The 22,543-nt window shown below is 40.7% G+C and overlaps 1 protein-coding gene across 15 annotated transcripts in view; it reads right to left on the reverse strand.

Moving 5' to 3' along the window:
- The window catches only part of LMBR1 (limb development membrane protein 1), a 173,386-nt gene extending 152,559 nt beyond the window's left edge, over positions 1 to 20,827 (reverse strand). For 3 of the 15 annotated variants that reach the window (XM_070516867.1, XM_070516873.1, XM_044765656.2), the window contains exon 1: positions 20,574 to 20,812. In XM_070516867.1, coding sequence (XP_070372968.1) covers positions 20,574 to 20,639 — 66 coding nt within the window. In that variant the 5' untranslated portion in view covers positions 20,640 to 20,812. Of the gene's footprint in view, positions 1 to 20,573 lie in introns of all 15 variants that reach the window. The other 12 variants (XM_070516878.1, XM_070516876.1, XM_070516877.1 and 9 more) reach the window with 10 other exon arrangements.
- Positions 20,828 to 22,543: the final 1,716 nt, after the last annotated feature.

Consider the following 22,543-nt stretch of genomic DNA (forward strand, 5'->3'; position numbering starts at 1 on the left):
TGGGGCTGAGGTGTGTTTCCTAAGGGCAACAAATTGTTGGATCTTGTTCTTTAATCCTCTGTCTTTTTATTGGAGAGTTCAATCCGTTTACATTGAGGGTGATTATTGATGCATGAGGGCTTAATGCTGTCATTCTGTTGCTCGTTATCCAGTTTTCCTGCATTACCTTTGTTTCTCATCCTGTGTCTTTTAGCCTATCCATTGACTTCTGCAATTTCTTATGCTGAGTTTCTTAGATTTTTCCTTATTTATGTTTTGCGTCTCTGTTCTGTTTTTTAGTTTAGTGGCTACCCTGAAGTCTGTATTTAGAATCTTGTGTATAACACAGTCCATTTTCTGGTGGTCTCTTACTTACTTGGCCTAGACTGATCTAGTCACTTTCCTCTTCCCCTCCTAAGTTATTATTTTCATCTCTCATTCCAATTCGTGTTATGAGTTTGTGGTTAGAGTGACAAGATCGTCTTTGCTTTGGTGGTTTCCTTCCCTTTATCCTAATGCTATAGTTGAATATTTGCTATCCTATTCTGGTTCTATCTATTTGTCTCCCTACTCTGTGGTTTGTGACCCCGTTCTCCCTTTTTTCCTTTTTTCAGGTATGAGAGCTGTCTTGAGGATTTCTTGTAGAGGAGGACTTTTGGTTACAAATTCCCTTAACTTTTGTTTGTCTGGAAAAGATTTAATTTCTCCCTCATATCTGAAGGATATTTTTGCTGGATAGAGTATCTATCTTAGCTGCAGATTTTTATGTTTTAAAGTTTTGAATATGTCATTCCATTCTCTCCTACTTGTCAGGTTTCTGTAGAGAAATCTGCTGAAAGTCTGATAGGAGTTCCTTTGTAGGTTATTTTCTTCTGTCTTGCTGCCCTGAGTATTCTTTCTTTGTCATTCATTTTTGCCATTTTTACTAGTATATGCCTTGCAGTAGGTCTTTTTACATTGACAAACCTAGGAGATCTGAAAGCTTCCTCCACACACATTTCTCCCTCAATCCCTAGATTTGGGAAGTTCTCTTCTATAATTTCGTTAAGCACACTTTCTGCTCCATTTTCCTTTTCCACGCCCTCCGGTATTCCGATAATTCTTAAATTGGTTTTCCTCATTGAATCTGCTATTGCTCGGAGATTATTTTCATTTTTTTAAATTCTTAGTTCTCTTTCTTCCTCTGTCTGGAGCCATTCAGCCTATCTTCAATTATGCTAATTTGCTCCTCTATGGTGTCTACACGGGCATTTAGGAAGTCTGTATTCTGTTTTATCTGATCCATTGTATTTTTCATCTCTAGTATTTCTGATTGGTTCTTCTTTACAGTTTCAATCTCTTTTGTGAAGTAACTCCAGAACTCGTTGACTTGTTTCTCTATATTTCCCTTTACCTCATTGAGTTTTTTGATTATAGCTACTCTGAACTCATTTTCACTTAGTTTACCTATTTCCAATTCCTCAGGACTTAATTCTGTGTTTTTATTGTTTCCTTCTGGTCCGGAGCTTTTATAAATTGCTGGATGGTAGAGAAGCGGTTTTTGCACATGATGCTATTATTCGGTTGCAGTTACAGCCTGTCACCACTAGATAGGGGTCAAGAGCGGTGCATTCTGAGCCCTCCGCCTTCAGCTGCGACGGCAGCGCACAGCTCAGGTTGGGGAGAGGAGAGTCACTTTCTCTCGCACGCCGACCTGGATTCTGATCAGCTCTGGTCTCCCAGGGCCCTGGCTTGATGGGGCTCCCATGCATGCAAGCTTCCCCAAATTAGCGGGTTTCTGCTGCACGGGCGGTGGGAGTCCTGGATGATCCCCTGGATGCGCGGCCCCTCCCCCGCTCCTTCCCTCCCCTGTGGCAGTAATCTCAGTCTCTAGGGGCAACAGTGAAGTTCTCTCTTACCCCGTTCCAGCTCCTCTGAGGCCAGCTCCAGCCTCTCTACCCTCCATTGTTTTGCTACTGTGGGTCTCTGACGATCTCTGTATTAGAGTTATTGGTTGAAATTCAGTTGTTCCGGGTTTTGGTTATAGTTTGGAGGGGAGAGAGTCCCGGGTCAGCACACCCCGCCATTTCGCTGACGTCACTCCTCTCTGTCCCTTTACTTTTAATCTATCTGCACCTTTATATTTAAAGAGGATTTCTTAGACAACATACAGTTGAGGTTTTTTAATCCACTCTGACAGTCTTTGTCTTTTAAATGATGTCTTTAGACCATTCACATTTAAAGGGATCATTGATATTGTCAGTTTAATATTTATCATAGTTTTAACTACTTTCTATTCATTGCCCTTGTTCTTTGTCTCTATTTTTGTCTTGCAGGTTTTTTCTCCTTTTTGATTTTAATTGAACATTTTATATGATTCTATTTTCTTTCCTCCCTTAGCATACCAATTACACTTCTTTTAAAATATTTTTAGTGGTTGCCCTAGAATTTGTAATTTACATTTACAACTAATCTAAGTCCATTTTCAAACAACACTATACTGCTTCATGGGTAGTGCAGGTACCTTATAACAGAGTATTCCCAATTCCTCCCTCCTGTCCCATATAACATTACTGTCATTCATTTCACTTATGCATAAGCTATAATCATTGTATACATTGTTGCTATTACTTTCAATAAACTGTTATCTATTAGATTAAGAAAATAAGACTTTGTTTTACTTTCATTTATTCCTTCTCTATTTTGCTCTTCTTTTATGTAAATCTGAGTTTCTCACCTAAGTAACTTTCCTTCTCTCCGCAGAACTTTTAAAATTTCTTCCTAAGCAGGTCTACCAGCAACAGTTTCCCTCAATTTTTGTTTGAGAAAGTTTTTATTTCTCTCCTTCACTTTTAAACAATAATTTTGCTGGATACAGATTCTAGGTTGGTGGATTTGTTTTTTTCTATTAACACTTCAAATATTTCACTCCTCTCTTCTTGTTCACATGGTTTCTGAAGAGCAATCTGATATAATTCTTATCTTTGATCCTCTATTTGTAAGGTGTTTTTATTCCTCTGGCTTCTTTCCTCTGTCTCTGATTTTCTGCAGTTTGAATATGATACACCTAAATGTAGATTTTTTGGTAATTCTCCTGTTGGTGATCTCTGATCTTGCTGAATCTGTGGTTGTGTGTATTAATTTTTGGACAATTCTCAGCCATTAGTTGTTTCAAATATTTCTCCTGTTCCTTTCTGTCTTTCTTCCTTCTGATCTTCACAAGAAATCTCCCATAGTTCTTGGCTATTCTGTTCCCTTTTTACATTCATTTTTTCTCTCTGCTTTTCCATTCTGGAAGTTTTTACCTACATATGTTCTAGCTCGCTCACTCTTTCCTTAGTCACATCTAGTCTCCTGATAAGCCCACCAAAAGCATTCTTCATTTCTATCATAGTTTGATTTCTACCATTCCTTTTAATTCTTTCTTAAAGTTTCCATCTCTTTGCTTACATAACCCACCTGTTGTTGCATGTTCTGTACTTTTTCCATTAGAACTCTTAGCACATTCATCAGTTACTTTAAATACTAGCTTTATAATCCCCAAATCTCTGTCATATACGAGTCTGAGTCTGATGCTTGCTTTGTCTCTTCCAACTGTGTTGCCTTTTAGCATGCGTTGTAATTCTCTTTTTAAAACTCAGACATTACATATAGGGTAAAAGAAACTGAAGTAAATAGGCCTTCAGCATGAGGTTTTGTTTATCTGGCTGTTGGTTAGGTTATGTTTACTTTTGATGTGGCTGTAGGTGTCAGAGGCTACAATTTCCTCTAGGGTCATTGTTTTTGTCTCTCCTGTTGCCTTTGGTTTTCTCTAGTGACTCCTTCTTAAAGAGAGCCTGAGCCTTGCAGTTCTTTTAGCCATAATCCCATTATTACACAGAAGCCTGATTGATGTCATGGTAAGGAGTGACAGGTAAAAATAGTTTCCCCTGAGGGAAGGCCTTTGTCAAGGCAAAGAGAATGAAAGGGCATATTTCAAAATCGTTACTTTCCCCCTCTCCCTGCTGGAAACACAAGGGGACTTTTTCTGGTGTTTTACCCTGAGAAACTGGTAGAGCTCCTGGGGGTAAAACTCACGAAAGTGTGGGGGCACCCTCTAAGCTTTCCCCTCCAGAGTTTCTAACTCTTTTGCTAGTCCACACTAAGTGTCCTGCAATGAAATGAATAGAGTAAGTGTTTCCACCAGTACTGGCCACAGCAGCAGGCTTCTGCTATAAAGGATTTTGTTCTAGGTAAGCTGTGATTGTAGTAACTGCCTCTCTCTCTGGTTTTCAAGGCAGCAATCTCCCCTACGATCTTAATTATCTGATGGATCTAAGAAGAGTTGTTGATTTTCGATTTGTTCAGCTTTTTTTGTTGTGAGGATGGAAGTGATAACTTTCGAGCTCTTTTCATGTTAAGACTGAAACCAGAAGTCACTGTTATCTTTTATCATTTTACCTCTTACCTTTAGATCTTTGATTTACTGGGAATCACTTTTTGTGTATGATGTAACACACTTTTTACTACTTTATTCTCCGTGGGGACTTCCCCCAGGTTCATTTGGAAGCTGCTTGGGAATCTTCATCTGATATCCAGTCTCGGCATAGATTTACTCCAGAGGAGCTATTCCAGGACTCTTTGTAACCAATTCTGGTTTCCTTTTAATTTTAAATATAGTTTTTGGTTGACATGGTAAAAATTATTTTCATCTTTCTTTAAAAAATACAAGGTGTTGGGGCCAGCCTAGTGGCATAGTGATTAAGTTCACGCACCCCACTTTGGCAGCCTGAGGTTCACAGGTTCAGATCACGGGTGCAGACCTACACACCACTCATCAAGCCATACTGTGGCAGCGTCCCACATACAAAAAAGAAGATTGGCACAGATGTTAGCCCAAGGTCACTCTTCCTCACCAAAATATATATATATATTTATATACAAGGTGTGAGATCATAATGGGAAGTGGGGTTTTTTCTCCCCTTTTAACATTACGTAGTTTGGAATGATCTATCCTTTAATCTCTTAATGTGCCCCCAAATCTTTTTCAAGGAGAAGGGAATTTGGTTATCACAATATACCAATTAAATTAGTATTAACATTCCCTACTATGGCAACTCATGATAGAAGATGAGCATTACTTGTAGGAGGCTATTCAAATTGTGTCTATATCTAACTAATTCTGTGCTTAGCTTATGTACTTTTGCAGCAGTTAGTCTGATGACTAGAGTTCCTCAACCTTGGCACTGTCAACATTTTAGGCCAGATAATTGCTTGCTGTTGGAGTGCCATCCTGTGCATTGTAGGATTTTAGCAGCATCACTGTCCTCTACCCACTAGATGCCAATACAGGATCTCCCTAGTTGTGACATTGCTACATGTGTCCTGGGGGGGCACTGTCACCCCAGTTGAGAACCACAAGTCTAAGAACTGTATTCTAAATATGGAAAAAGGCAATAATGTAAAAATTGTATTACTTGGTGTTAATTTTTTCAAATAATGGAAATTTTTTTTTTTAAAGATTGGCACCTGAGCTAACATCTGTTGCCAATCTTTTTTTTTTTTTTTTCCTTCTTGTTTTCCCCAAAGCACCCCTGTACATAGTTGTATATTCTAGTTGTAGGTCCTTCCAGCTGTGGTATGTGGGACACCGCCTCAGCATGGCTTGATGAGTGCTGCCACATCTACGATCAGGATCCAGACCGGCGAAATTCTGGGCAACGGAAGCAGAGCACGCGAACTTAACCACTTGGCCACAGGGCCAGCCCGATCAAATAATGTAAATTTTCAAGCGAAGGAATGGTAGATAAATCTCTAAGGGGTGACTTGAAAATTACTATGTCAAAGAGATAAATGCATGTGACGATAGGAGACCTTAAGAAAATTAAGTCTCCCATCCAACTCTCTATAGGCAATCTCTTGCTTTTGCAAGTCATTTCCATAATGCTAGGTAATAGTTTTTGGTTTACAAACATTAACAATATATACCGACTTCTGAATACAGAAGTTGAGGATTTAGCTACTAGCTTTCTGATATTGAGGATATTTACACTATAGTAAATATTTCCATTGCTACTTGTATTGTACTTCCTCCCCTTATGTTTATTGTTCTAGTATTACTCTTTGTTATTCTCTTGGGTAACCTTCTAAGGACTTAAATCTTTATTTCTTATCAATTTATTCGCAGAGGTATAGCTGACAGATATTTCCTGTTCTTAAATTCTCAAGTGGTAGCTGCTACTACTATTATTATTATTTTCAGTAGTAACAATAACCTAATTATCCAACAATAGAGAAATGGTTTTCTCTAGTTTTTCACAATTTTTTTTACATTCTTTTTTGGTGAGGAAGACTGGCCCTGAGCTAACATCTGTGTCAATCTTCCTCTACTTTGTATGTGGGACATTGCCACAGTATGGCTTGATGAGGGGTGTGTAGGTCCACCCCCCAGGATCCAAACCCACGCACCCTGGGCTGCCGAAGCAAAGTGCGCAAACTTAACCACTATGCTACCAGGCCAGCCCCTTTCAGAATTTAAGATAATGTTACAGTGAAAATCTTAATGCATGTAGCTTTCTTCTTGGAATTATTGTAACATAAATTCCCAGGAGTAAGATTATTAAATCAGAGTGTACAAATATTCCATCATATTGCTTTTCAGCAGGGTTATTAGAATACCATTTTATTCATATTGAAAATAGTGTTATTCTTTTTCCCAATTATATAAATAAAAATCCTTATTGTTAAAAACTGAATTTATTCACAGAAGTATAAGAAGGTAAAAAGGTAAAAGTAACCTGCAATTCCACTACTCTGAAACAAGCACCATTCTCTCATACCTCTCTCTTTGTATATCTACGCAAATAATTTTATCTTAGTCAGATTATACACTTACTGTTCTATGTTCACTATCAGGGCCGGCCCAGTGGTGAAGTGGTTAAATTTGCGTGCTCCACTTTAACAGCCCAGGGTTCACTGGTTCAGATCCCGGGTGCAATCTACACACTGCTCGCTCATCAAGCCATGCTGTGGCAGCATCCCACATAGAAGAACCAGAAGGACTTACAACTAGGACATACAACTATGTGCCAGGCCATACCAGAAAGACAAAAAAAAAGAGGAAGATTGGCAACAGATGTTAGCTCAGGGCCAATTTTCCTCACCAAAAAAGCATACCTTAAAAAGAATCTTCAGTTTTTTCTCACCCCCTGATTTTTGGCTTTTAGTCATACCTTCTTTACATGCACCTCCTCCCCCAACTTTACCATCTCTTCAGGTAATCTGGATCAGTTTGGTGTACAGCCTTCCTTTCTTATTACTGGATCCAAAATATTCCACAGCATGTATAATCAGCTGTATAAGATTATGTCTCCTAAAATTTTTGGTGTTTTTTTTTTTTTTGACATTTAAGTCTCTAATCAATCTGGAACTTATTTTCATATATACAATATAGGATTGCAATTTCATATTTTCTTATATTAGGCCAACACAATTTATTAAGTAAACCATCTTTCCCCACTAAAAATAACTGTTGTTGTATATTAAATTCCCAAGTATACTAGGAAATATTTCTATTATATTTCTTTGTTCTCTTTGTCAATTTCTATAACAGTGACATGCATTTTTAACATGATTATACAGTGTATTTGCTCTCTGGGAAGGCAATCTCTCTCCATGAGTCTCATTTTTCATAATTTCATACACTAGTTCCAGGCTTTTTTATTTTTTTATTTTTGGAGACAAAAATGCAGACATTTAACCTTCCATATGAACTTCAGTATCACTTTTCTTCAATTCTAAATAAAACTCTGATTCTAATTGCAAGTGCATTAAGTATATATATTAATTTTGGAAGAGTTAACATTTGCACGATATTTTGTCTTTCCCTCCAGGAACATGGGATATCTTTTCATTTGTGTGGGCCACCACAAATCAGAATCATCAGAATTGGCCACCTCAAAATGTGTCTCTTTGGCTTATTTTTGAGAACAAAAGACTCTAAAACAAACCTTAACCTTCCCCCTAACTGCCCAAAAGAATTTAAGATCAAAGGCCATCACCATCGATAACTCTGTGTATTGATAGACTGTGAGGGTCCTTGTGAAGCCCATTCTTATCAAAGTTCTGTCTACTAAACATTTGCTTTTCCATCTCCATGTGAATTGTCTTCCTGCCCTTTGAAGCCCCAAACCACTACCCCCAACCTCCCGCTTTGTTTTTAGCTGAAGATGATGTTTAAGCTGGCAGCTCAGCCATTTTGGGGAGCTGCTCAGTCTTCCTGAGTGTCTCCCATGTGTACATGCTATAAAGCTTTGTGTGATCTGCTCTTGTTATCCTGTCTCGCGTCAATTTAACTCGCAGCCCAGTCAGAAGGACCTAGAGCGGGCAGAGGAAACATTCTTCCTCCCTACATTTGTTAGATCACACTTCATATCCTTCAGTAAGCTTTTTATGGTTTTCTACATATAGCCCTTATTCCTTTCTTGTTAAGTTTAGTTCTGTTTTATAGTTTTTGTTGCCAATGTGAATAAAATATTTTTATTTTTACTGTGGCTGGTTATCGCCAGTATAGAGAAAAGCTCTTGAGTTGTGTACACTTATATTGCTTCTAATCAGTTTACCAAACTCATTCATAACTTCATAATCTTATGGTTTTTCTAGTTATATAATCATATCACTAGTTAAAAGAGATCATTTTCTTCTTTTCTAATAATTATAACCAATATTAATTTTCTTATCCTTTTGAATTCCCAAGAACTTTGAAAATAATGTCCAATAATGATAATAGCAAGCATTCCTGTCTTTTTCATCATAATAATGGAAATAGCTTTGAGTTTCCACATTTAGTATAATGCTTTGTGTTGGTTTCTGACAAATATTTAAGTAAATGTCATTAATTTCTATCTTATTTAGCATTTTTGTTAGGAATGGTTGCTTAACTTTATCAACATTCATTAGAATAATCAATTTTCCTTTTAAGTTGTTGAAATGATAAATTATCTTGATATGTTTCATGGTTATTAAGCCATTCTGATATTGACCCATTCCTGGAATAAACTCATTTCCTATGTATTAATTCTTTGATACAGTATTGTACTGTAAATTTTTATTGGTATTTAAAAATGACATTATTTGATAATTTTTTTTTATTCAGATTTTACTGAGGTTATGGTAACTTCATAAAACGAAATTAGGAGCATTTCTCCTTTTTGTGTGGGTCACTTTAAATAATACTAGAATTATCTCTTCTTTAAAGGTGATACAGAATTCAGCTATAAGCCCATCTGATCCATATATTTTATATAATGATAGATTTTTAAATATGTCTTCAATCTCTTCTATGGTAAATAACTGATTCAAGTTTTTAGATTTTTCCTTGGTTAAAGAAAATGAATCTAGACACACATCTTCTATCTTTCAGAAAAATTACCTCAAAATGAATCACAGACTTAAATGTAAAACTACAGAACTTCTAGAAGAAATAGTAGAAAAATCTAGGTGATCTTGGGTTTGGCAATGATTTTCTAGAGACAACATAAAAAGCAGGATTCACAAAAGAAAACAATGATAAATTGGACCTCACTATAATCAAAAACTTCTGCTCTGCAAAAGACACTATTAAGAGACGAAAAGAAGCCACAGACAGGCAGAAAATTTCTGCAAAACACATATCTGATAAAGGACTTGAATCCAAAATATACAAAGAACTCTTAAAACTCGACAATAAGTAAACAACCCAATTAAAAAATGGGCAAGGGATGTGAACAGACAGCTCACAAAAAACATATGCCCCTTTCTTTACCATACAGAAGAATTAACTCAAAATGAGTCTAACAGTTAAAACTATAACATTCTTAAAAGAAAGTACAGGAGTAAGTCTTTGTGACCTTAAGTTAGCAAGGCCTTCTTGAATACGACATAAATATACAAGTGACAAGAAAAAATTTTTTTATAAATTAGACTTCAACAAAATTAAAAACTCTTGTGCTGCAATCAAGAGAGTGAAAAGATGGACCACCCTGGTGGCGCAGCAGTTAAGTTCGCACGTTCTGCTTTGGCAGCCTGGCGTTTGCCAGTTCAGATCCCAGGTGTAGACCTACACACCACTTGTCAAGCCATGCAGTGGCAGGCATCCCACATACAAAGCAGAGGAAGATGGGCACAGATGTTAGCTCAGGGCCAGGCTTCCTCAGCCAACAGAGGAAGATTGGTGGCAGATGTTAGCTCAGGGCTAATCTTCCTCAAAAAAAAAGAAAAGAAGAAAGTGAGAAGATGACCCACAGAACAGGAGAAAATATTTGCAAGTCATATGTCTGATAGGGGTCTTATATCCAGAATACATAAAGATTTCCTATAACTCAATAACAAAAATAAAAAGAACTTAATTAAAAAATGGACAAAGGATCTGAACAGACATTCCTCCAATGAAGATACACAAATGGCCAATAAGCACACAGAAAGTTGTTCAACATCATTAGTCATCATGGAAATACAAATCAAAACTACGATGAGATAACACTTTGTACTCACTAGGATGGCTAAAATTAAAAATTAAAAAAAACATTAATTGGGCCAGCCTGGTGGTGCGGCGGTTAAGTTTTACATGTTCCGCTTTGGCAGCCTGGGGTTCACCATTTCAGATCCTGGGTATGGACCTACACACAGCTTGTCAAGCCATGCTGTGGCAGGTGTCCCATATATAAAAAATAAAGGAAGATGGGCATGGATATTAGCTCAGAGCCAATCTTCCTCAAAAGAAAAAAATTAATGACAAGTGTTGATGAGGATGTGGAGAAACTGGAACTCTCATACATTAGTGATAGAAATGTGAAATGGTGCCATGACTTTGGAAAATAGTTTGGCAGTTCCTCAAAATACTAAACATAGAGTTAACACCATATGACCCAGTAATTCCACCCAAGAGACATAAAACCTTACACAACATGGAGAAATGAAACTTACACACAAATGTTCATAGCAACATTTTTCATAAGATCCAAAAAGTGGAAACAACCTGAAGCTCCATCAACTGAAGAACAAAAAAACAAAATGTGGCACATCCATACAATGGAATATTATTTGGCCATAAAAAAGAATGGAGGGGCCAGCCCCGTGGCCAGGTGGTTAAGTTCTTGCACTCTGCTTTGGCAGCCCAGGGTTTCACCGGTTCAAATTCTGGCCTCAGATATGGCACCAGTCATCAGGCCATGCTGAGGCAGCATCCCACATGCCACAACTGGAAGGACCCACAACTAAAAATACACAACTATGTACCGGGGGGCTTTGGGGAGAAAAAGGAAAAATAAAATCTTTAAAACAAAACAAAAAAACAAGGAGTACTGATGCATGCTACAACATGGATGAACCTTGAAAACACCATACTAATTGAAAGAATCTAGACACAAAAAAACATATATTGCACGATTCAATTTACATGAAATATCCAGAAATAGGCAAATCCATACAGACAGAAAGTAAATTAGTGGTTGCCTAGGACTGGAGGGAGAATTTGGGGGTAAATGAGGAATGAACTGATAATGGGTATAGGGTTTCTTTTTGATACAATGCAATGTTCTATGACTAGATAGACTCTGGTGATGGTTGCACAATTCATGAATATACTAAAAACCATTAAATTGGGTGAATTGTATGATATGTGAATTACATCTCAATAAAACTTTAAAAAACAGTTAAGTTAGTTTTGTGCAGCATTTCTACTGTTCCAATGAGAAAAAAAATACATATACATGTATGAACTACTAAATATGAACTGCATAATTTCAGAGATTCTATATACGAGCTAAATGTTCTTATATTTGCATTTAAACTAGCATTGCACAATATCAAGATGAATGGTAAAATTCATGCAATAAAATTTAATTTTTTTACTTAGAACAACAATGAATAGCAAAAAACACTACAACAAGTTGGGAGAAAAACCACAGAATAAAGAAAAAAGCTTTATATTTTAGTACCTTTAACAGCATTTTTCTCCTGCTTTTTGAACAAAGAGTATGTATTTTCATTTTTACACAGGGCCTCAAAAATTATGTAGCCAGCCCTAGCACAAATTTGAAAACCACTGCATGGGACTTCCTGAAAGTAACTACAGAAGCAAAATCAGACTATGAATAGGAAGAAAAAATTTCACATCACCTTGCTCTTTTAACATCTAGATATCCCTCAAGTTAACAAAGTTACATCAAGTACTCTTGGTAATTAGTAGAACTCTGCAACTTGTTCAAAAATCATCCATTCTTGAAGAAGCTTACTTCAATACACCAAAGTCAAAAGAAATAATAAATAAAAATTTGCTATGTAACGATCATGTGTCAAGCACTGTGCCAGGCACTCTCCTATCTCATTTAATTCTCACAACCTTGGACTATTACAATTCCCATTCTTATAAATGAGACGATTAAGGTTTCAAGAGATTAAGCAACTTATCCAGTATCACCTAGCTGGTTAACAGCAAAGATATGACTGGAACCTACACTGCCCCCACCCAAAGCCAGCGAATCTGCCTCCTCGTTCAGCTTTCAGTACTGCTGTGCAGTAAAGAGAAACACAGGTTCAACAGACAACGGGTAAAATTTTAAGTTTTGAAAGAGTATTAGACAATGGATAACAACAGTTATAGGCCTCAATAATACATCCGATATTAATACACAACGTCAACTAATTCACAGATCAACTGCATGAAATCACCATCTCACGAATTAGCATGCTGGTGAAACAATCCTGTTCACAGTCCTAAATGCTCAGCTTTTTGTCAAATTCCTTATTTGGTTATGGTGCTATATGAAAGATACATAGTAAATTTAAAGTAAAATAATATTAGATGAATGACTTCTTAAGGCCAAAAACTGTACTTTGAGGGGTATGTGGAATGTTCCTGAATCTCAAGCCCCCAAGAAGATACATATGAAAAACTGATATTAATTAAATATCAGAGTAACTTTCAAAATTCCTATCTAGAAGGTTTATGGCCTACACAACTGAAACACCGTGAGTTTTAACATGAGTCCTACCACAAAAAAAAAATTATATTGTATTCCCTCTCCAGCTTCAAGTTCCCCCCACACAATTTCAAGTTTACGCAAATTTAGTTCTACAAAGCTTACTAAAAACCAAGAAATTCTAGCATTCCCAAATTTCATGTCACTCCTGGTGGAGATCAGTTGGTCAGCAATGGAAAGACAGCTAAAGCGGGATGACAGAGAGGAATGGTCTTTCCAATGACACCTTGGGAAGGCTGTGGAGGGCAGCCCACCACTGTCTGTGAGGGCAGCAGGAAGACAGGTACCTAAAAGACAAGTGTTCCAACACGGAGTCCTCCAGGGCAGAGCGAGGGTTCTAGACCCAGTGTCTGGGAAAGCTCACCCAATGCTTCTTCCACCTCTAGCACACAAGCTCTTCTGTATCAGGGGAATGAAAGCAAGCAGCTGGGTCCCAGGAGTCAACAACTCCAAGTCAAAAATCAGAAAGACACTAAACATCTGGAAGGAGGAACAGACATAAGGAAATACTTCTCTGAATGCATATTATTGAAAACAATTCAAAATGAATTTACAAGGATTTCATTGAAATTCTAGGGAAGATGAGTCTGAAAAGATTCTAACGCACAAAAGATAACATATTAACAGTGTGAAATTAAAATTTATTGTCTTTATTTGGTGTCCTTTCTGGATTGTTTTAAGTGTTAAAACATTCATAAGGGCTTTCAAAGATAAATTCCAAACTTTATTTCCTCATGTCTGTTTTTCCCTGTAATGACTTAAATTGTTTGAATTATCTTACTACCAAGGTCTTCAAGAAATTAACCTATACTATTATATTTGGACATAATTTTCAAATCCCTAACATCATCATGAGTGACTATCTACAGATGTCTACTACAGGCACTGTGGAGAATAAAACAAAAGCATACGGCTCTCAGAAATTTTATATTCTATCCCACTGCATACCTTTGGCTTGGCAACAAAAGGAAGACTAACACTGGAAATCACGCTGAAAGGATATGACGTCCCCTGGATGGCTACACCTCTCAGGACATATACTTCTAATGGTCACTTAAGAAGGAAAGAATAGGAAGAAAAACATCTCGAGTGTAATCAGGAAGGCCTCAGTACAGAACTAGACATGAGGTATACTCACCAGGAGAGCAGGGTAGCCCAAAGCTGTGGTTACTAATTACTACAAACTTAGTAACTTCAAACAACACATATTTATTACCTCATAGTTCTGGAGGTCAGAAACCCAAAACGGGACTCATTGGGCTAAAAGCAAGGGGTCAACGGGGCTGGTTTCTTCTAGAGACTCTAGGGAGATTCCATGTCCCTGACTTTTCCAGCTTCTGGAGTCCAACCACGTTCCTCGGCTTGTGGCCCCTTCCCCCACCCTCAAAGTGCATCATGCCAAACTCTGCTCGTCATCATATCGCCTTCTCTGACTCTGACCCTCCTGATTACACTGCACTCACCCAGATGATCTAGGATAATCTCCCTTTCAACATAATCACCTCTGCAAAGTCCCATCTACCATGTAAAACAGCGTATTCACAGGTTCCAGGGACTACCTCATGGACATCTTTATGGGCCACTGTACTGCCTACCAGGGAAAACCAATTTAACACAGTTTAGCAAAATCAAATACAAAGAATCCTCTATATCTCTATCCCATCCCTTTTTGCTCACTGGTATAAAACGTGTTATAAAATCATTTCAATATATGTTGGCTATTGGATTTGTGTCTACTACACCATTCCATTATAAGACTTTATGACCATGATGAGAAAGAGAAAAGCAGCCCCCGATATCTGGGAGCTGGGCTGCTGCTATCAGCTAGGCCTTAGTGTTGCTACAAACTGGCTAGCAACTCAGAGCGAGGCACTCACAGCTAGGCCTGGATGATACTGCTGTTGAAGACGAGCAATGTCAGAGACCATCAGAGAAGGCCACTCCATCACCACCATGGATAAAGAACAAATAAGACTACTCCGTATCATGCCCGGACAAAGGCAAAAAACAGGAACACTGTTCAAATCATAAAAATGGCAAAACATCTCCCCACCCTGGCTAATATGAATAACTTGCTTCTTTATCAAATAACAGTTTTAGCCTCACTATAGTCTTCTTTCCTTCTAGGTAAGATTTATTAAGATACCCAATCATAGAATTATCTCTGCTTTCTAACAGCATCCAATACAGACCAAAGCCCCACTTCCTTAAATTCTTCTCAAATAACCTAATACAAGCTCAAATCCTACTTTAAAAATTTCCTTTCTGATACTGAGATGCCCCACGGTTCCCCACGGTATGCATTTTCTCTCACTGCAACACACCATAAACTGAACTTGTCCAACTACAGGTGCGTTCCTGGTGGTCTTTGGCTGGAGGGTAATGACAAAGGTCAGAAAAGACCATGGACCCCCAGACAACTGTAGTCCAAATTTATATACAAGATTGGTGACTGGCTCCCACCTTCTCCCCAATTCCTTTCCCAAGTGGGAAGGGATAAAGTTTTTATCTCCAGGACAAGGAGTAACCCATGAAGGTAAGAGATCGACCCTCTGGGAAAAGCCAGGTAAACTCACCTAGGGAAGCACTAAGTGAAGGATGATTCCTGGCATCCTCATTATTTCCCCACCCCTATCTGGCCAAAAGGGAGCCAAATAAATGGGAGGGTCCTAAAATCTCTACTGTTGTAAAAGTCCTAGTCAACCCCAGAATTGTCCCCAAAAATATTACAGCCAAGTGAGGGAGCTTAAACCATAGCCACGATAAGCAAGAACTGAGATTGTGCAGCCAGACCCCAAAACTCCCTGCCAGCTAGCTTCATAGGCTCCCCTGGTCTTTTTGTTAGCCTTACAGTAAGCCAACCCCGCATTTTATGTAACCAACCTAGCTGAACCCCACTTAACCTTGTCATGGTGGTTTAAACTTTACAGACTGTAAATATAGCACAGGCTGTGGAGCCGGCCTGCCTGGAGTCAGACCTTGGTTGCCCTGCACACTGACGGTGCCACCTTGGCGACGTGCTGTGAAGGACCTACTTCACAGGGCTGTTGGGAGACTCAAATAAAATAACCTGGTAAGCACTCAATAAATATTATTTATTACTAATTTGATGAAGGGATTATGGGGACTTTTTGGTATGGTTATATATTAATCTATGATCATTTTAAAGTAATAATATATTAGTGAAAGTGGCATCAATGTAAGAAAACCATTTTGAAGCTATTATCCAAGTGAATGCCTTCAAAGAACAGCTGTACTGAAAGACAAGTGTTGCTGTGCAACTAGACAGGCATAAAGAAAAGGCATGTATAAATTACTTTCAATGTTTCATTCTCCTACTGGATATTAATAAACTAGAGTCAGTGTTTTAGTATCCTGGGTGATGGTTCATGGGTGCATATTATTTAAAATAGGTTAATCAAAAGCAGGTCACACACAGACCAATGAAAAGTGTGCATATGAACCAAGGATTATAATTAATCCAATTCTGTGCACCTGAAGTCCAAAAAAAAGGGAAAAAAGATAGCAAAAAGAAGAAAGGGAATGGATCATTACCATGTGATATTAATAAAGTCCAATGTGACAATTAAAGTAACTGACAAGAGAACTGTGGGATATTAAAGACAAAATAAGATTATTACATAAGCATTTAAAAGTTAAACACCGCATCACACACAAAAATTAACTCAAAATGAAGAAAAGACCTATATGTAAGAGTTAAAACTATAAAACTTAGAAGAAAACATAGGGGGAAATCTTCATGACACTGGATTTAGCAATGATTTCTAGGATATAGGATAAATTGGACTTCATCAAAATGAAAAACTTTTGTGCATCAAAGGACACTATAAACAGAATAAAAAAGGCAGCCCACAGAATGGGAGAAAATATTTGCAAATCACTCATCTAATAAGGGATTAATATCCAGAACATACAAAGAACTCCTAAAACTCAACAAAACAACCACCCAATTCAAAAATGGGTAAAGGACTTGAATAGACATTTCTCCAAAGAAGGCAAACAAACAGCCAATAAGCACATGAAACAATGCTCAGCAACACTAATCGCTGATGTTGATGTGATCTGATATCACTGTACACTCATTAGGATAACCGCTTTTTTAAAAAAACAGAAAACATGTGTTGGCAAGAATGTGGAGAAACTGGAACCCCGGTACACTGCTGTTGGGAATATAAAATGGTGTAGCCACTGCGGAAAACAGTAGAGTTCCTCAAAAAATTAAACATAGAATTACCATACAATACAGCAATTCCACCTCGGGGTAGATATCTAAAAGTATTGAAAGCAAGGTCTCGAAGACATATCAGTACACCCATGTTCATCATAGCAGCATATTCACAATAACAAGGAAACAACCCAAACGTTCATTGACAAATGAATAGATAAGCAAAATGTGGTTTATACACACAATGAAATATTATCCAGCCTTAAAAAGGAAAGAAATTCTGACACACGCTATAACATGGATAACTTGAAAACATTACGCTAAGGGAAATAAGCCAAACACAAAAGGACAAATACTGTATGATTCCACTTATATGAGACACCTGGAATAGTCAAATTCATAGAGACAGGAAGTAGAATGACGATTACCAGAAGCTGGAAGGAGGGAGGAAAGGGGACTTATTGATCCATGGGGACAGAGTTTCAGTTTGGAATGATGAAAAAGTTCTGGAGATGGATAGTGGTGATGGATGCGCAACAATCTGAATGTACTTCAAGCCACTGAACTGTACACTTAAAAATGGTAAATTGTATGTTATGTATATTTTATCTCAATAAAAAAGTTAAACAAAAATTATAGCATTATATGGCAAAACCAAAGAGATGAATAACTAAAAGAACTGGCAACGAGTCCTAGAGAAAAATCAAGCATTTTTCTTCACTCTAAATATGAATAATTTGAGGAAGGAATGACAAAGACTGGAAACGGACTAAGCTTGTTACCTGTCTGGACTGGTTCTGCAGAGTGTGGAGTATGCTCACCACCCAAGGCTGCTGGGCCAGGGGAAGCGGTGATGACAAGGAGCAGAACTAAGGAACTCTAAAATCAGTACCAAACGGAATCGTTTCCAGGGAGTAGACAAAAGTAATAAAGCTCCTAGCTGCTATAACATGGATCCCTTTCTCCATCCAACGACAGGAGATCTAACTAGTTTAAAATAAAGCCAAAAACCAATAGACTAATGGAACAGCAGAGTCCAAAATTTACCGCAAATATACACTTATCTAACTTGCAACAAAGGTCATAAACAGTGCTGAAGCAACTGGACATCTAAGTGAAAAAAACATATATGACTCCTACTTCACAACATTACACAACATATAAATCGCAGATGAACTGCAGATCTAAATGGGAAGAGTAAATCTATAAAGCATTTAGAGAAAAGCACAAGAGAACATCTTCATAACCTTGGAGAAAGCAAAGATTTCTTAAAAGGACATTAAAAAGTATTGAGAATTAAAAAAAATTTTGACAAAGTGAACTACATTAGAATTAAGAATTTCTGCTCATTAGAAGATATCATTAAGCCAGCGAAAAGGCATCCACAGACTGGAAAAAAAATTTGCAATATATGTATCTGACCAAGGTATCAGATCGAGAATAATTAAAGAACTCTCACAAATCAATATTGAAAAGACAAACTATTCTAAAACTAGGAAAAAGATGAAGACACTTAAAGATTTCCAAATGACCAATAAACATATGAAAAGGTGCTCAAACTCATTAATCATCAGAGAAATGCAAATAAAATCTTTTATGCAATAAATACTATGACACACTTACTAAAATGGCTAAAATAAAAAAGGAGAGAAAATACTGTGTTGTAAAGATGGGAAGCAACCACATCTCTCATACAACCACTCTGGCAAACTGTCTAAAAGTACCCACCAAAGAGGAACAAACGTACAATCAATAACCTAGCAGCTCCATTCCTAGGTACATACCTAACAGAAAAGCATACATATGTTCACCAAAAGCGTGTATAAGAATATTCATAGCCAAAACCTGGAAACTACTGAAGCACCTACCCACAGTAAAATAAAAATAAATTGTGCTATAGCCACACAACTACAGCACTGAAAATGAATTATAACCACACACAACATGGAGGAATTCCACACTGCTGAGTGAAAGAAACCAGGCACCAAAGAGTGCATTCTCTAAGCTTCCATTTATATACAAGTTCAAGACTAAGCAAAACTCATCTATTAAAGTAGGGAAGGGGTTACTCGTGGTGGAGGGGAGAGTAACTGGAAAGAGAAAGAGGATAGGCCTCCGGGATGCTAGTCATACTGTTTCCCAATCTGGGTTCAAGATTACACAGGTGTGTTTAGTTTGAAACGCTTCAAGCGTACACCTACGATTATGCCCTTCTCTGTTTATTCTAGCTTCAATAATAAAATTAAACTTAAACTAAATATGCTGTATCAAATTCCACTAGTTCAGACTCTGTATCTCCTCTTTATTTCAAGGTATGACTTGGCAAAGTGATTCTCAATGTTCAACATCAATAACTACACAAACTAGGCAATTCTAACCCAGAATTTTTTCACCTCAAACCGAGAGTGTGACTGAATTTGAGAGAAGTTGGTTAGAAGAGGGGAGGGGTAAACAGAAATACATAAAATTGACATATTTTACACTGTTATGAAAACATAAACAATTAAAACGTGTTCTCGTGCATCAGGAAAAGGGACAAGCATCAAAGCAGATTTCTAAGGCCACGCCTGCTTCCCGACCCCTGCCAGCAGCACAGACCAAATAGGGGACCAAGTAAGGATGCCTCCCGCAAGAAGTCGCTTCCAGAGCACAAAGGACTTCTGGTCAGCCCCTCAATCCCATAAATCGCCGGTCTTCCCACCCCAAACGGCAGGTTTCGGCCCTCAGGCAAGCTGGGCTGCCACGGCGCTGGGGGCCGGAAGGGGTGCGCTACCGCACCGGGACGGCTGGGCTGCGAGGCCCGCGCCCCACCCAGCGCCTCCACCTGCGCCTCCACCTGCCTCCCGCGCCCGCCCGAGCGGCCCCCGCCCGGAGGTCAGGCAGAGCGCGGGCGGTGAGGGCGCAGGGGGCACCGCGGCGTCCCCGCGGGAGGACAGGCGATTCGACCCGACCCTTGAGGGAGGGCGTGGGGCGCAGGACGGCGGGCGGGATGAGGCGCCGAGGGCGGGACGGGGCAGAGGGGAGGCCGCCGCGGGGACCCGAGGTGGGGGACGGAGGATGGCAGCCGTCGGGGCGGAGAGGGGCACGCCCGGGGAGCCAGGGGGCCGCGGGGACCGAGCCCAGGGGGCGGGGTGGGGCCGCTGGGGACATCGGGGGCAGCAGGGGCCGAGCCCAGAGGTCACGGGAGGCCAGCGCGGGGGCTAGAGGGAGCCGCGGGGGCACGGGGGGCGAGCTCGAGGGCGGCGAGCGCGGGAGGCGGGCGGGCGCCGAGGGGGGCGAGCGCGGGGGACACCGGGGGCGAGCCGGCGGGGCGGGCAGGCGCCGCGGGGGCCCGGAGGCGGGCTTGGGGGACAGAGGGAGCCCGGGGGGCGGGCGGGGCCGCGGGGGCACGGCGGCGAGCCCGGGGAGGACGGCCGCCTCCCGCCGCTCACCGTGGACTCCCGCACTTGGCTGTGGAAGTGCTGCTCCCGCGCCGACACCTCGTCCTGCCCTTCCATCCTCCCTCATGCCCGCCGCCGCGCCGCCCGCGTCCGCGCGCTCCGCCGCACCATCGCCCGCCGGCCGGGGACGGGAGCGGCTCACCGCAGCCGCAGCAGGGACCGTGACCACGACCGGCCGCCACCTCACGCTAAGCCGCTCCGGCTGCGGAGGGCGGGCGCCGCGCGGGCCTGGGCGGGGCGGGGGTGGGGCCTGACGTCAGAGGAAGGCGCCACGCGTCAGAGGAGCGCGCCGCGTCCTCCGCGGGGCCTGAGGCCGCAGGCCGGGAGGCTCAGGGGGCGGGGGCATGGGGGGCGGGGCCTGGGCGACTAGGGGCGGAGCTTTGGGCCACGCCCCCAAGGGCTGAGGCTGGCAGAGGCCGCGGGATGCCGGCCCGGAACCGGCCAGGATGCGATGGGGGTGGGTTTGTGGGGCGCGTTCTCCCACCCGTTAGGGTCGAATAATGGCAGTGGGCGGGCCGGCGCAGTCTCGGCGCTCTCGTTCCCCACAGGAGTTAATCGTTTATGGCAACTGCAGTGAGTGCCCCCAACCCGGCACCCGGCACTCAGCACTCAGCACCCAGCACTCAGCACCCAGCTCAGCCTGCAGCGCCCTTGGGCAGAGTCGAGCGGGTCTCCCACGGAAACTCACTCAAGCGCGGTAGGCACAGGTCAGAAATCGGTTGTTTCAGAACACGCTTTGGGCGGAAACCCCGGAAACCTGGCTTCTCTGCGTCTGATAAGGGGGTTGGGCTGCCACAGGTCTCGGCCTCCCCCAACTGGAAAACGTAGATAGCCTCGAATGTGAGGCCCTTGCCAAGTCGTAGAGTAGCCCGCTTCCTAGAGCGGTTTTATGACCTTCCGGAGACCCTCGAGAGCACGTTTAGTTGGGGGACTGCCAACCGTGCACAACACAATAATTCACGCCCATCCTGCATTAAGTATCTTTTTGTTGTTGTTTTTGCTATAAAATTGAGTTGGAAGGAATAGTTATCATTTTACTTTTGGATTTATTTGGCTAGAAGGAGGTCATTTAAATTTCTATTGGCTGTGAATTTTTTTGGCATCTCTGAGAATTCTTAGGAAGCAAGAAAATCTACAAATTGCTTTCAAATGATTCTTATGATATATATTTATTTAGGTTTTGCGGTATCTTTTTGCAATCTTGAGTTAAAATTTTTTTCACAACTCAAACTTTTTTATGGCCCCTGAAAAGCTGTGCCAAAGACTGTGCCTGCGATGCGCTATACCTGAAAATGTGGGTAGTGGGAACACTCAGAGAACATGAGACTGGTTCTGGTGAGTGTCCCTGCTGTCATAGGCTGATAAGAAACCAGGAATAACTTCCAACTGGTTAAATTCAGTGTTCACCTTTGTTTCTAAAATGTCTCCGTACCCTGGAGAACCCGGGAAAGACACAGAAGTATCTGAGTCTGTTTTTCTGGACACCCGGGTTCTGAGAGCTGGGTAAATACCCGCCTGAACTGACCTGGATAATTTCTGGGTTAATGTCTCCAAACCAGAGGGTCAGCAGATCAGCTTTTAAGGTGTGTGGCATTCAGACACGTATCCCAGAAAGTGGATGTGTGCGGCATTTCTGATCTTTCTAACCCAACACTCCAACCATCTAGACCTTTTCATTTTCCTTAACGCAGTTGTCTATAGAGGCTCACCCACCTTTGATCTTAGTTGTCTCCCTCTCTTTGGTGCTTACAACACTTAGTCTAGGATGGCAGATTTCAAAACTGGCTGTAAGCCTACCCCTCCCTATGCACTTGCCTGTGCGCCTCATGGCTTTGCCCCTCCTTCATTGAGAAGTGCAGTCTCGGGCCAGCCCCTGTGGCCTAGGAGCTAAGTTCAGTGTGCTCCAGCAGCCGAGGTGCAGTTCCCTGGCACAGACCTACACCACTCTATCAGTGGCCATG

The sequence above is a fragment of the Equus asinus genome, chromosome 1 (assembly GCF_041296235.1).
Source record: "Equus asinus isolate D_3611 breed Donkey chromosome 1, EquAss-T2T_v2, whole genome shotgun sequence".
Taxonomy (NCBI): Eukaryota; Metazoa; Chordata; class Mammalia; order Perissodactyla; family Equidae; genus Equus; species Equus asinus.